The sequence below is a fragment of the Daldinia loculata genome, assembly GCF_022478755.1.
Source record: "Daldinia loculata strain CBS 113971 unplaced genomic scaffold F4817scaffold_79, whole genome shotgun sequence".
In the NCBI taxonomy this organism is placed as follows: domain Eukaryota; kingdom Fungi; phylum Ascomycota; class Sordariomycetes; order Xylariales; family Hypoxylaceae; genus Daldinia; species Daldinia loculata.
Genome location: NW_026054933.1, coordinates 74,861 through 87,712, shown reverse-complemented (window position 1 = coordinate 87,712; position 12,852 = coordinate 74,861). Strand labels below are relative to the sequence as shown.

At 47.9% G+C, this 12,852-nt stretch overlaps 5 protein-coding genes and 1 non-coding gene across 6 annotated transcripts; 2 read left to right on the top strand and 4 right to left on the bottom strand.

The window, feature by feature from the left end:
* Window positions 1-511: 511 nt before the first annotated feature.
* F4817DRAFT_351812 (uncharacterized protein) lies at window positions 512-1,897 on the bottom strand. Its single transcript, XM_049305132.1, has one exon. It carries the CDS (start codon window positions 1,726-1,728, stop codon window positions 679-681), a length of 1,050 nt encoding a protein of 349 aa, XP_049154566.1. The 5' UTR covers window positions 1,729-1,897; the 3' UTR covers window positions 512-678.
* A 1,304-nt stretch (window positions 1,898-3,201) lies between these two features.
* Window positions 3,202-3,285, bottom strand: F4817DRAFT_t146. The gene has a single exon. It is a non-coding gene; the product is annotated as a tRNA-Arg (tRNA).
* A 1,080-nt stretch (window positions 3,286-4,365) lies between these two features.
* F4817DRAFT_351811 (uncharacterized protein) lies at window positions 4,366-5,476 on the top strand. Its single transcript, XM_049305131.1, has 3 exons — window positions 4,366-4,648; window positions 4,711-4,799; window positions 4,857-5,476. Exons 1-3 carry the CDS (start codon window positions 4,540-4,542, stop codon window positions 5,352-5,354), a joined length of 696 nt encoding a protein of 231 aa, XP_049154565.1. The 5' UTR covers window positions 4,366-4,539; the 3' UTR covers window positions 5,355-5,476.
* Window positions 5,477-5,626: 150 nt separating this feature from the next.
* On the bottom strand, window positions 5,627-6,960 carry F4817DRAFT_351810 (U3-containing 90S pre-ribosomal complex subunit-domain containing protein). The gene is made up of 5 exons (XM_049305130.1): window positions 6,578-6,960; window positions 6,342-6,516; window positions 6,228-6,273; window positions 6,064-6,169; window positions 5,627-6,001 (listed from the first exon to the last, which is right to left on the bottom strand). Exons 1-5 carry the CDS (start codon window positions 6,840-6,842, stop codon window positions 5,820-5,822), a joined length of 774 nt encoding a protein of 257 aa, XP_049154564.1. The 5' UTR covers window positions 6,843-6,960; the 3' UTR covers window positions 5,627-5,819.
* Window positions 6,961-7,096: 136 nt separating this feature from the next.
* F4817DRAFT_351809 (aspartyl-tRNA synthetase) lies at window positions 7,097-9,295 on the top strand. The gene is made up of 2 exons (XM_049305129.1): window positions 7,097-8,341; window positions 8,404-9,295. Exons 1-2 carry the CDS (start codon window positions 7,286-7,288, stop codon window positions 9,079-9,081), a joined length of 1,734 nt encoding a protein of 577 aa, XP_049154563.1. The 5' UTR covers window positions 7,097-7,285; the 3' UTR covers window positions 9,082-9,295.
* A 106-nt stretch (window positions 9,296-9,401) lies between these two features.
* On the bottom strand, window positions 9,402-12,763 carry F4817DRAFT_351808 (DUF1620-domain-containing protein). Its single transcript, XM_049305128.1, has 2 exons — window positions 9,748-12,763; window positions 9,402-9,677 (listed from the first exon to the last, which is right to left on the bottom strand). The coding sequence occupies exons 1-2, from the start codon at window positions 12,616-12,618 to the stop codon at window positions 9,639-9,641; spliced, it is 2,910 nt and encodes a 969-aa protein (XP_049154562.1). The 5' UTR covers window positions 12,619-12,763; the 3' UTR covers window positions 9,402-9,638.
* Window positions 12,764-12,852: the final 89 nt, after the last annotated feature.

Sequence of the window (12,852 nt, the reverse complement as noted above, 5' to 3'; positions counted from 1 at the left end):
GCAGCATATATCATTGCTTATGACATTTTGAGATTTGGTCGAGCGAGCCAGAAGGTTTTTCGAAACGATGATGGCGTTTTGGTGGACATATAGGAAAGACTACCATCCTCCACGAGGAACCGACGTATTCAGGCATCTTCGAGTTGACCGACTACCCATATTTCGCGTCCCCTCATTTTGAAATCTACATACCCAGACGTTTTTGGTGGCCGTTTTGTTGCAGGCTATTTATTCGACCAGAAGAGAATTAGGGGGAAAGGATCAAGTTGCAAAGTCGAAAGCCGTCAACGAGGAATCGGAAGCATACGTGAGCCTGCGAGTACCGTTATTTTTTAAAAGAGTTCTGGCACGCTGCCATCCTGTTTGCTCCTTGCCATCTTGGCTTCCGTCGGGATTGGACATACAGGTAAACTGGGTTTAAATATTTCTGCATGGAAATCACCCTTCGAACAACTAGACGGCAGCAAGAGTCACAATTCCCCACATATAGCATATTCAACTCGCCTTTTCACAATTCTGTAGATAGCATATTTGCGAGAAGAATCTAAATTTCACGGCGTGTCTCCCCAAACTTGATGTCATTTTTTCGTTTCCTATACGTGAACGCCTAAGTTGCTTTGCAGAGCATGTGATTAAGATGAAATGAATACATTGACAGAAAAGCTACTGTCTAGGGTATCACGACCCAGCTCCAGGGACCCTCCCACGTCGGCTCGGGTGGATAGCATCCTCGACGCCGCCGCCACCAGCCTTCTCGCCCCCATTCTGCCCCTTCCCCTTCTCCTTCTCGGCCTTAGCCTTGGCTTCCTCCTGCGCCCTCCGCGCGCGCTCCTCATTCAGCTTCTCATTCTTAGCGCGGATCTTCTCCTTGCGATGGGAAGTATTCCCGCCGCCGCCAGCCGTCAGCTCGACGTTGATGCGGCGCTCCTCGGTCCTGCCGGGCTTGCCCGAGGGGCAGGTAAAGGTGGTGTGGTGCATCGTTTTCAGGCAGGATTTCATGTGGTCGTAGCGCGCGAACTCGACGAAGGCGATGCCGCGGGATTTGCCGGTGCGGGGGTCGTGGAGGAGGCGCACCGAGGTCGGGTGCACGGCGGAGAAGTGCGTTGTTATTTGCTCCGGGGTCGCGGAGAAGGGAAGGTTGCCGACGAAGACTATGAAGCGGACTTTTTTGCCTTGGGGAGGTTCTTCGGGGGTGGCTTCTTCTTCGTCGTTGGTGGTGGTGGTGGTAGCTGCGGCGGCGGCGGCGGTGGTGGTGCTGTCTACAGGCTCGGCGTCTGTGGGTTCTTGGGGGGCGTTGGCTTTGGACTCGGACTTGTCTTTGCTTTTGCTTTTGCTCTTGGACTTGGATTTCTTGTCTTTTTTGTCCTTCTTGCTGCTCTTCTTGGAACTTTCCTTGGTCTCCTCTTTGCTCTCGTCGTCGCTCTTGGGCTCTACGGCGGGGAGAGGAGCTTCGTCCATGGGAGTGTCCTCGGGCGAGTCATGGGCTTCAAGAGCCGCGTCGTCTGCGGTGGCATCATCTTCGTCTTCGGCAGAGGGAACGTGCTTGCGCTCCTTGTCTTTCTTGGATGAGGACTTCTTGCTCTTCTTTTCCTTTTTACTCTTCTTGGACTTCTTGTCTGCGACGGAGTCCGCATCGCTTAGGCGTCTTCGCTTCTTGCCCGTGTTGTCGCTGCTCATAGCGGTGCTGGTCGTGGGGTCTTCTTCTGACTTGCGCTTTTTGGAGGGCATCTTGTCTACAATTCCCTGTGAGGGATGCAGCTCAATAAAATAACTGAAGGTGTTTAGGAATTGTACACTAGGCTTGGTAAACAAGAATATCGCAAGAATAACTATGTCAAATCTTTCAGATGATCTAAGTTGTTGAGGGTGGTGGGTAGCTCTTTAGTACAGTTGAGATTCACAAGCGCGATACAATCCAGACAGAAAATTTTAGTGGGACCTGCAACTAGCTCGGCAGGTGGAGCTAGCGTCAACTGAGTACATAGATTAGGTACTTTCATATTTTCTAGATGCCTATATTCTCTTAATGCATTAATGCTTAGTCGAATGTCTTTATAGACACATATCACATTAAGCAAAGGTTCCCTTCACCCCTCCATGAACAATATCGTTTGACATCAACCCGAAGCCTTATTCTTTCATCCCGTGAATCAAATTACTACTTGCTCCAGGGTCATTTCTCCCCAACATAATATATTATTAACTAACTTTATGCTGCCTCATAGCAATTGGTTTATTTGAAGCCGCTATTCATGGTCGAACAGCCTTGTAAAATAATCCAAACCCAGCACCACATACGCAGCTTCTAATAGTCTTGTCAACTTATTCTCAAAGTACTTGATCAAGTAATGAATCAAGTCGCTGTAACTTGTAGCCTCGTAGCTTATACCGAAGCCAAACCTCTTATAAAGGCTTGAATCTTATAATGAACAAGGCTATCAGCCTTGGACCTGGATTAGACCCTTATACTGAATCTAATGCCATGGTCTAGGTGATGCTATAATAGATGAAAGGAATGACTTGTATTCAATGTGGTTAAAGCTATGTAAAATGGGTGTGTGCGACCATGAGGGGTACTTATACTAGGAATCCTGATAAGATAAGGTCACATGACTAGATAAGGTCATCTGATCATCTGATCAGATAAGTCATCTAATACACGGCCCTTGTTCAATAATGTCAGCACACTGTCTTACTTAGCTAGTATCAGGTAATTCAACATTATGCCGTCATACCGGACTCCAGCATTTCTATAACACAGCTCGGTCTAAGCTATCTGAAGGTTTTGGAAATTTAAAAATACCATGAAACCAGGCGCAATGGACCACGGTTTCTTACTTGTTAAAGATAATGCAATCGAGATACATATTTGAACCGGACAGAACATATCGTTCATCTTAAACTCAACCATACCTACGTCCTAGCTTAGGTGTCAATCACCTTATTAAATATAACAGGAACAATACAGCTAGTGATCGAGGCAAAATATCACATTTTAACTCTTGCTTTTAAGGCCGTGTCTGACTGCATTTGCGAAAGATTGTCAGTTCAAGGCCAATGTATCCGGTAGGACGAGTCATTATGCAAAACATAAAAACATTTTATGGAGTTATCCAGTGTCAATGTTCTGATTGGTAGTAAAATATATGTGCTACCTAACTCATGCATGATTAGGTGTCAACGCTTAGTGCGACAAAAAAGCGACCACCGTGGGACTCGAACCCACAATCTTCACCATATTCCATAATACCGGAAAGTGACGCGATACCATTTCGCCAGACGGCCTTTTTCTTATACAAGGATTGTCAATGCAAAAAGTTTTGTCTAAATCAATTGAAGAAGTCTAGCGAGGAGAGACTCAAAAAGCTACCCAGATGCTATTTGTTCAATATACCAGCCTAGTAAATCACAGACTGCTTGAGAAATATTTCCACTATTAGCTCAAGACCTAAATTAAAACTTTTTTTTAGATTTACTGGAATTATGTATGACATTGAAGCTTGGCCAATTCGCTTCAAGTTCCAATCCACCAGTTTAGTCATTTTGCAAGCTGATAGCCATGCATTCAAACAGGTAGCCATCACTTTCAAATTGAGCTACAAACTAAGTCCGTGAGGATATTAAATAATATCAAGTTCAAGGCTACTGAATGATCTGATTTTAAGATCCTTCCGCCTACACAGATCATTCTTAATCACTGGCCAACTACCAATTCAGATTCAATATGAATAAGTACTGGTATGGAAGAGGGAAGTATCGGCTACCATGCACATCATGTCGTTCATAGTATACAGGTCTTGATATTATTCAGTACTATTCAACCCATTAGAAGCTTAAATACAATGTATATATAAACGTCAAAATGAGCATGTGGATGTTTAGATATAGCCGAAAAAAGGGGGGAGGTGTTGTCTTTTAGCTACACAAATAGGAGAGCAACATTTTTGAAATATTTCTATACTTGATACCTATAGCAAACCCATAAGTTCTCCTACTGAAGAATGAATTACCTAAAATACATATTCATTTGCGGGCGTTGATACCTGGGTACTTCGAATGTGTATTTTGGCAAGAGACGATACTTGCTTGCCAACTCAAGCAGTCACGACTCGATATGAATTTATTGTTTTACTTTCCCGGTTTGCTATGCACTAGAGCTAAGCTTCCTGATTTGGGTACTCGAAAGTTCCTACATGCGTAAATTTGATAAAGGCAAGGCGCACTTGCCCCAGCCATAGAATAGAGGACCTACTACTTAGGCGACGAAGTTGTGCACCTCTCCCGTCTCCTTTTTTCACACTACAACACAAAATCAGATTCCTCAACACGTCTCTCTCTTTTTTGGATTGCCAAATATCAACATTCGTTTCTTCGGATTGATCTTCTTGGTGATCATCCTTACTGTCTTTAGTCATTCGCTTTATAGGATTTACGGAATCTAGAAAAGCAGAAAACCCGTAGAAAAAAAGACACATAACGCGACATAAATCACTCTCTCTTCGACTACTCTCTATTTCGATTACCGAGCAATAAGACCCGATGATGTTTGCAAAGTTCCTTTTTGCACGGATTTTCCTTGCAAACCTATTGCATCTTGCTGTCGCAGTTAGCAACGGCACGATTTCTAGCTCATCAACTGGACCGCCCAGTAAGTCTTCCTTCAGCGTCCCTGCTAGTTTTTCACAGTATATTAAGCTAATACAATCTCAGGTTGTGCCTCCCGTTGCATGGTAGACAGCATGTTTGCGACGCAGTGCCTGGACACAAGGTGTCTCTGCAACGAGAAAGACTACCAGAAGGTCTGTCGTCTCTCCTTGCAACAGTTCCTTACCACGTAACTAACTCTTTTTATATAGTCCTTATTCCAGTGTCTCTATTCCCAATGCGACTCGAATAATTACGGCCCGGCTCTTAGCCATTCGATCTTGCTTTGTATGAGCTTCGGCGCCGAGATTTATATGGCTGCTCCCGGTAGAGTTGATGACGAACTCCTACGGTCTCGCGAAGAAGATTATCTTGCCGGCCGAGAAGTCAAAGAAGTTCCACATCTCCAACTAAGACAAGAAAGCATTGCCGGCATAGGAACGACCATAACTGTTACTGCCACCGTTACAGACTTCATTACGGTGTCTTATTCCCTTATCACCTACACCTCGAACCATCTAACTCCTAGTCCATTCCTAGAGACGTCGCAAGCAGCGGAAGTAACAGCCACCTCATCCAGCCGACCTTGGGTGATACCTGTATCCGAAGCAACTGAAGGGGCTCGGTCAAGACCATCTTTCTTCGGGCTGGTCTTGTGGATTGCATTTATTATCATGCTCGATTACTGGATGGACATGAGCAGTCACTAGAGCTAGATGAGCATATCTCCATTGTCGATTTTATTTACAACGCGGGTATGGAAATTTGCTATTAGAAGAGGGGCATGAATGTTATTAGGGTGCAGATGAACACCCATGTAAGCTTAGCCATGCTGATAATTGTCCATACAATTAAATATCACGATCCCATTCATCCGGCTCTTAATTGCCTGATGATAATTAGCACCGAACCTATCTGGGCTTGCTACAATCACATATTGCTTTGTATGTAGGGCACGAAATGCGATCGGTCTCTCATAATATAACGTATCTCACGGGGGAACCCTCTATTCGGTGGGTTAATCTATGTGTAATTACTAACGAAAGACTCATCGATCTGCGGGGTATCATATGTTGACTGCCTTCCTCCACTCTCGTGAGATTACAAAGAATACGTTTGAATAGGTATCTTTGGCAACTCAAGTTTACCAACTAACTGACGCCATACACGCCTGCTCAGTAGAAAAGCAGCTGTAGGGGCTTCTCAGGATCGGCATACCTCTCCTTGAACTCTTGGCGGGCCAGCCAACGGGCTAGTGGTAACATGGTCTCCTTCATATCCATGACGCCGCGTTTCTTCTGATCAATATGCGAGGCATCTACAACCAGGCGCTCGAGTTTGCTTAGGTTTAAGGCGGCTACATGTCTGTTAGACCTGCGAAAAGGACACACGTAGGGGAAGACGGGAAGCGAGACTCACAGTTATCGACTAGGTCGGATAATCGAACGGGAGTGCCTACTGCGACACCCGTGCGGTGCTTCTGGAGGAATTGCACGCTTTCCTCGATTTTGATGTGCTTTGCGAACTGAGGATGGGAGTTAGCTGAGATAGCCCCTGAATTGGCCTAGATGTGTTCTACGTACCAATTTTGCGACTGCGTTGTTTTTCGATTGGTATTTTCGGACGGATCTATGCTTTGTGAGTACTTATAATGCTAGGATTAGGGGAATAAGAATAGGATAGAAAGAGGGACGTACCTCACAAGATCTGCGGCTCTCAGACCAGCGCCGGTGACGATGATGGTGTGTGGTGCGCCGTTTTCCTTGGGTGCTTCTCCTAGTTTCTTTGGGTCTGCGAATTGCTCTAAGAACTGTGGTAGATTCTCGAGATTCCTCGTCTCTTGGAAAGACGTGGTGTCTGTGATGTAGTTTGCTATGATTGGCGTATTAGTGTCCGTATGCCTTCGATAAGATGTGGGATGAATTAAGCATACGTGATATGTCCAACTGGCTGAGCTCGACTGGTTTTAATTCCGTTCCGAATCTCCTGATTTTCTTGGAATAGTGGTCTGCGAGGAGTAGACTGTCAATCATGGATATCTTCTTGTTCACACCGGCTTCTAGGTCGAGGTATTCCTCTTCTTCCTCATAAGCTTGCTTTCTTCGTTTACGGGAAGTAATTTCGTCGTTGCGAGGGCGTTTCTTGGACTTGGCTTTTGAGACTGGGGGTTGCTGCCTCTGAACTTGAGTCTCGGCCATGATTGACACCTATTTGTGTGTTTTGGATTATGGATTTACGTGTGAAGTATAGATGGGATGTTTATGTCGAATATTGTGATGGTTTGATGGTTGTGATATGAGAATGAGAATTGTCGATGAGAAGAAAAATTCAGTTAACCGTTGAGGTCCTAGCTCCTAAACTAAATATTCATATATGCGAGATTCACCGTGACGTATTTCGTACTGTACCTCGTAACTTGAATTATCTAATCTAAGCCCCGCCATGCCGACATCCCACCAAGAATAGAAAATTGCCCCGCGTCACACGTTCGCCGGAAGAGTCAAAACTGTCAGTTAATATATCACCCCATCGTACGTTGTTGCTCACGCCGGCGACATATTTATAGGGGGAATTCTACGATCTAGTTCTCGTATTACTCCTTCAATTGACTTTATACAACTCCCAAGAATCTCACTAGACCATGTCTGAAGCCCCTGTTGACCCGGCCCAAGCTGAGGGTTCTGCCCCTCCAGCCGAGGGTGAAGCTCCCGCTCAGTCCAAAAAGGGCGCAAAGAAGGCCGAAGCTAAGGCTAAGAAGGAAGCCGAAAAGGCGCGCAAGGCTGCTGAGAGAGAAGCTGCTGCCGCCGCTCAAAAAGCTGCTTCTGGCGGCAACGAGGATCTCGCCAAGGACAACTATGGCCATATTACTCCCACCACCAGAGTTGCCGCAGATAAGGTGCAACTTAAACATCTAGGAGACGAGCATATTGGGAAATCTGTCAAGCTACGAGCATGGATTCAAAATTCCCGTATGCAAGGCGCAAAGATGGCTTTCGTCGAGCTGCGAGAGGAGCGCAACTGGTCTATACAAGGTGTCATATCTGCCAGCGCCGAGGGCAAGCCAGTCAGCAAGCAGATGGCTAAATGGGTTGGTGGCATACGATTAGAGAGTTTCGTGTTAGTCGAGGCTACCGTCCAGAAGCCCCTGGAGCCCGTCAAGAGCTGCCGTGTTAGCGACTACGAGTTACACTTAACAAAGGTCTATTTGATCGCCTCTGGTCCCGAGGTCCTTCCCCTAGGTCTCAATGCCGCGAACAGGGCCATTTCCAGCTTCGACGATGAGGACCCCTCAGCACCCGCCCCAGCACCGACCGAGGGTGTTGAGAACCTGAGCATAGCCGAATCTGCTGCCGCGCCGTCTGCGAGCTTGTCTACGCACTTGAACAACCCTGCTCTGCACAAGCGAGCACCCGTGCAGCAAGCTATCGCTGATGTTCGGATGACCGTGCGAAAGCTGTTCAGCGAATATCTCGAGTCCAAAGATTTCGTCCAGTTCGAGCCCCCTTGCCTAATTGGTGCTGCTTCCGAAGGTGGCGCAAACGTGTTTTCGCTACCGTACTTTGAGAAGCAGGCTTTCCTTGCGCAATCGCCTCAGTTCTACAAGCAAATCGAAATTGCTGGTGGTCGAAAGCGTGTCTACTGTATCGGACCGGTATTTAGAGCAGAGAACAGTAACACTCCCCGACATATGACCGAGGTAGGATTTACTCTAATTAATGACAAATTATTGTATAAAGTAAATTAACTAACAATTTCTAGTTTACCGGTCTCGATCTGGAGATGGAGATCGAGGACCACTACCACGAGGTCCGCGACATGATCGAAGGCGTCATGCTCTACATTTTCCGAGGCCTCCAGGAGCGATGCAAGGAGCAAATCGAGCTCGTCCGAGCTATTTACCCATCAGATGAGTTCTTACTGCCGGAGCACGGTAAAGAAGTGCGACTCACGTTCGCCGAGGGCCAGAAGCTACTACGTGAGGAAGGACCCGAGGAATTCCGCAACGTCTCGGACGAAGAGGATATGAGCACCCCGCAAGAAAAGGCGCTAGGCGCCTTGATACGCAAGAAGTTCGGTACCGACTTCTACGTGCTCGACAAATTCCCCGAGGGCGCACGTCCCTTCTACGCCATCGAGGACCCCGAAAACCCCAAGGTCACCAACGCGTACGATTTCTTCATGCGCGGCCAGGAGATCCTGTCCGGTGGCCAGCGTATCCACATCCCCGAGCTGCTTGAGGCTCGTCTACGCAAGAAGGGCATCGACCCCACGAGTCCCGGCATCAAGGACTACGTCGACGTGTTCAGGTCGGCCGGCGTGCCGCCGCACGGTGGTGGAGGTATCGGTCTCGACCGCGTAGTCGCGTGGTACTTGAACTTACCCAGTGTACATCTGGCAAGCTATTACCCCCGCACACCGAAGAGGCTCACCCCGTAAGGGATGGCTGGCGTGTGTGTGATTTATGTACCTTGCCGAGGCTTATTGCGATAGGAAGCGAAAATGGGAGGGAGGGAAGTAAAATAAATGAGAAGTAAAGAACTATTCTCGTTATTCAGGGGCGATGTTTTGGTCATACCTAGCTGTGCCGAGCTGAAGAGTAGATGTCGTGGCAAATAGAATAAAATAAAATAAAGATTTTCAAATTAACCAACTAACTGTATGTGTTTAATGCTGCGTATACCACTGGATGCCAGGTAGGTACTAATCTCCTGTCTCGACTACTATAAAAATAGAGAGACGGGAAGGAATCCAGACAGTAAACAGACGAGACGTATTTATTTATTTTGTTTATTCGTATTAGACACTTCCCTACGCGTAGTATCTGACCACCTCTTCATGATATCACGATACCACTGCTTCCCCTTTACAATAATAATGTACAATGCATATCGTATTTTCTCTTCATCTACACGTTTCTATCACTTCATGTTTAATACCCCGTTTTAATATATTAAAACTTGTGATATTCCCTCGTATCCCCTAATCTAATTCATTTAAGATTTCCACCGAGCATCGATCTGCTTCTTCCGGACCTTTGTTGGATTGTTAGCATTTATATTTCGTCACTCAAAAATATATATATAAAAGGAGTGCAAAGCTTACCATAGGTCTCAAAGCACCTACACCCAGAACAAGTGCCGCAACCGTGCCTACGAGCGCCAACTTATTGAACCCCTTACCCAAGACGTCAAACGCTAGACTAGGCGTGACCCTCGTGCCAAACACATCGATACCATACGCTAGAACCAAGCTCGTGCTCTCGAGCACCGCCGGCGCCGTAATCACCTCCTTGACACCCAGCACGTCACGCTGGTGCGTGATCAACATACGCGGGTCTAACTCGATGGCAGGGAAGTACTTGCTCAGCCCCTCTTCGAGCTCCGCGGGAGTCGGATCCCGGCCCACGGGGCGGCGAGGCTCTAGGGCCATGCGTGGGATGCCGACAATAGAGTGGGATTCCGGTAGATACGCTAGTAGCTGGCGGGATGTGATACCTTGGCGTGTCTTTGTCACGGCGAGGGATTTGATAGGGGCTGAGAGGATAAATGTTTTGGACACGACAGAAGGGAGATATGGACCGGTGGGCAAATCGATCGGATCTAGGGCTGAGTAGTTAACCAAGTCGCCGAGCGGACCGCGATCGTTTGCATTATCTGATTCGTATAGGTCGGATACGACAATTTGGTATCCCTTTAGTCTCTGGGATTGAGAGTCTCGCAGTTTGTATTGGCCGAAGAAAGAGCATGCAAACCAGTTCTCGGCTACGGCACAGCTGATATCTTTGGTCGGGTCGATACCTTCGTAGGTAGATGAAGTTAACACTTGTCCGGAAACCGTATCTAGGAGGTAGACTGAGAGGGAGGCCGCTTGCTCGTTGATCGCGGCGACCACGAGTGTGTTAGGATTCAAGTACTTGTACTTGACGGTCCGGTCTCCAAGTACTCGGCCTATAGATGCAATCGGGTCGTGTGTAGACCGGCTTGCAACCTCGACGATCCTCTGCCCTGCAGGAGGGTTGAAGGTCCAAGTCGGAACTTCGATAGCTTGTTCGCCCTTAGTCACAAACTTCACCCCCTTGATCCCGCCATCGCTCGTCCGTGTGACAACAGTCTGCTTGGGAGCCCACGTGCTATTTATCTCAGCAATCTTCCCACCTTCACCAACAGGCAACAACCAGGGCCCGGCGTCGCTGTCCACCACAACAGCACTTTCAATCGCCGGAAACAAACCGGCCGGTATCGATTCAACAGTCTTGCCAGTATCAGATTTAACGGTAATGGATTCACCGTCAGCTCCAAGGACGGTAACGAATCCATTCACATCATCAGCATGGATAGCCTTCACATCCCATGGCTTCTTTCCAGGGGTCTCGCTTGCCGACTTAGACCAGACAATCTTGCCGTGGTTGCCAGTGTCGAGACCGTACAGCTTACCGCGCTTTGTCGCTAGAACGACGAGCTTATTGAATCCAAAGCTATCTCGTGTCAGGGTTTCGCTTGACCTTGTAGTCTCTGAGCCAAGAAGACTAGCCGAAATACGCTCGGGAACTGTTTGCAAGTACGCGGGCAAGTATCGAAGCTCGTCGATATGACGAGTCACGCGATGAACGAAAGCGGACCAGGGATCGGTATGCGCCTCGGCCTCTAACGTCTTCGCCAGATCTTCCGACTCGGGAATTTCCGCCCACGTAGCAGCGACCGCACCACTTAGTCCTTCGGGTCGAGTCCAAGACACATCGCCATTGACAATTTGTGTCCAGTCATCAGCATCAGTGACGACAGCTGACCTAACGGCGTAGTTATCCTCCGACTTCTTAATGACCTCAGAGACACCGTGTACAGCCTCTATTTTTTCCGCTCCTGTGTTCAAGGGCCAGCGGCCCAAAATGCCATGAGAGACGGACGAAGTAATAATGACCTCATCGGCAGTGACTCGAGTGAAGTAGACATTGGCAGCAGACGAGCTAGTGGAGAATGCACTTCCACCCTCGAGCAATGGTAAGTCGTATGCCTTGCTGATGGCATTGCTCTTGAGATCGACGTGGAATATGTCAGCCCTACTTCCCTTCTTAGTTCGAGTGTGTACGAGGAAATGCGGCGAAGAGCGGACGGTGTGCGGAGCATGGACTTCCACACTAACCGTATCAGCCACGAGAGGGAACTCCTGTCTGTTCTTAGAGCCGAGGACGTTGACCTTGAGCTTCGTTAAAGTGTTATCTGTCCAAGCAACGACGGGAGCCGCAGAATTGGCACCGACGAACTGGACATCCTCCGGCTTTTGTACCTCACCCTTAGTTCCAAGGACAATCTCGTCTAGCTTCTTCCCGGTAAGGGTATCCAGCACGATAACCTGGAGGTTGTAGGATAACAGCGACCCATGTAGAGTGACGACAAAGACCTTCTCGACGTTGGTGCTGACTTGTAGAGGAACACCTTTAGTAAGCTCCCTGAATTCCCAGACCACACGCCCCTCAATACCGTGTATCCTCCGTGCAACCGTTGCACCGTCTTCTTGATATAACGCTAGGACGTCCTTGTGGTCTTTCTCAGTCATCTCCATAATTTCTAGGTCCTTGACAGCCCCATCGAAGTCAAGTGTCCAGACATTGCGGCCGCTAATAGCATCCCACGCATGCACGGAGCTGCCCAAAGCACTGGCTAACCATGTCTCATCCTCTCCAGCTCGTAGATGGCCACCACCATCCGTAACATTCTTATTTAACAGCTGTCTCCATACGATGGCACCGTTGCCGGGATTAACGGCACCTAGAACGCCCAAGTCGCTAAGGGTATATAGCAGGCTAGCCTTTTCCTGAGGCCTCGGATGGTGGAAGAATGTGGTTTCGCGTTGGGGAACACCGAGGAGCTTGTGGTGGAAATCGATGTGGCCAACCTCGTCTTTGAAGACGGCGCGCACGGCAGCAGGCAGAGCTAACAGCAGAGCAATTGATAGCGTCTGTGCCGGTAGATGCATCTTGGTCAGATGCGTAGAGGCTACTCTACGCGACAAAGATGCTATTTGGAACCGGGATCGTGATAATCAGTAATATCTGGCATTAGAGTCGATGGTTTAGAGAAGGTCCACCGTTGTTTAACGTTGGGACGAATCCATGTTAGATCCACGTTGGATCCATGTTGGATCCACAATGATACAATGCTTACATAGGTGCCTTAGGTACTATTACGTAACTCGTATGCATATAACGAA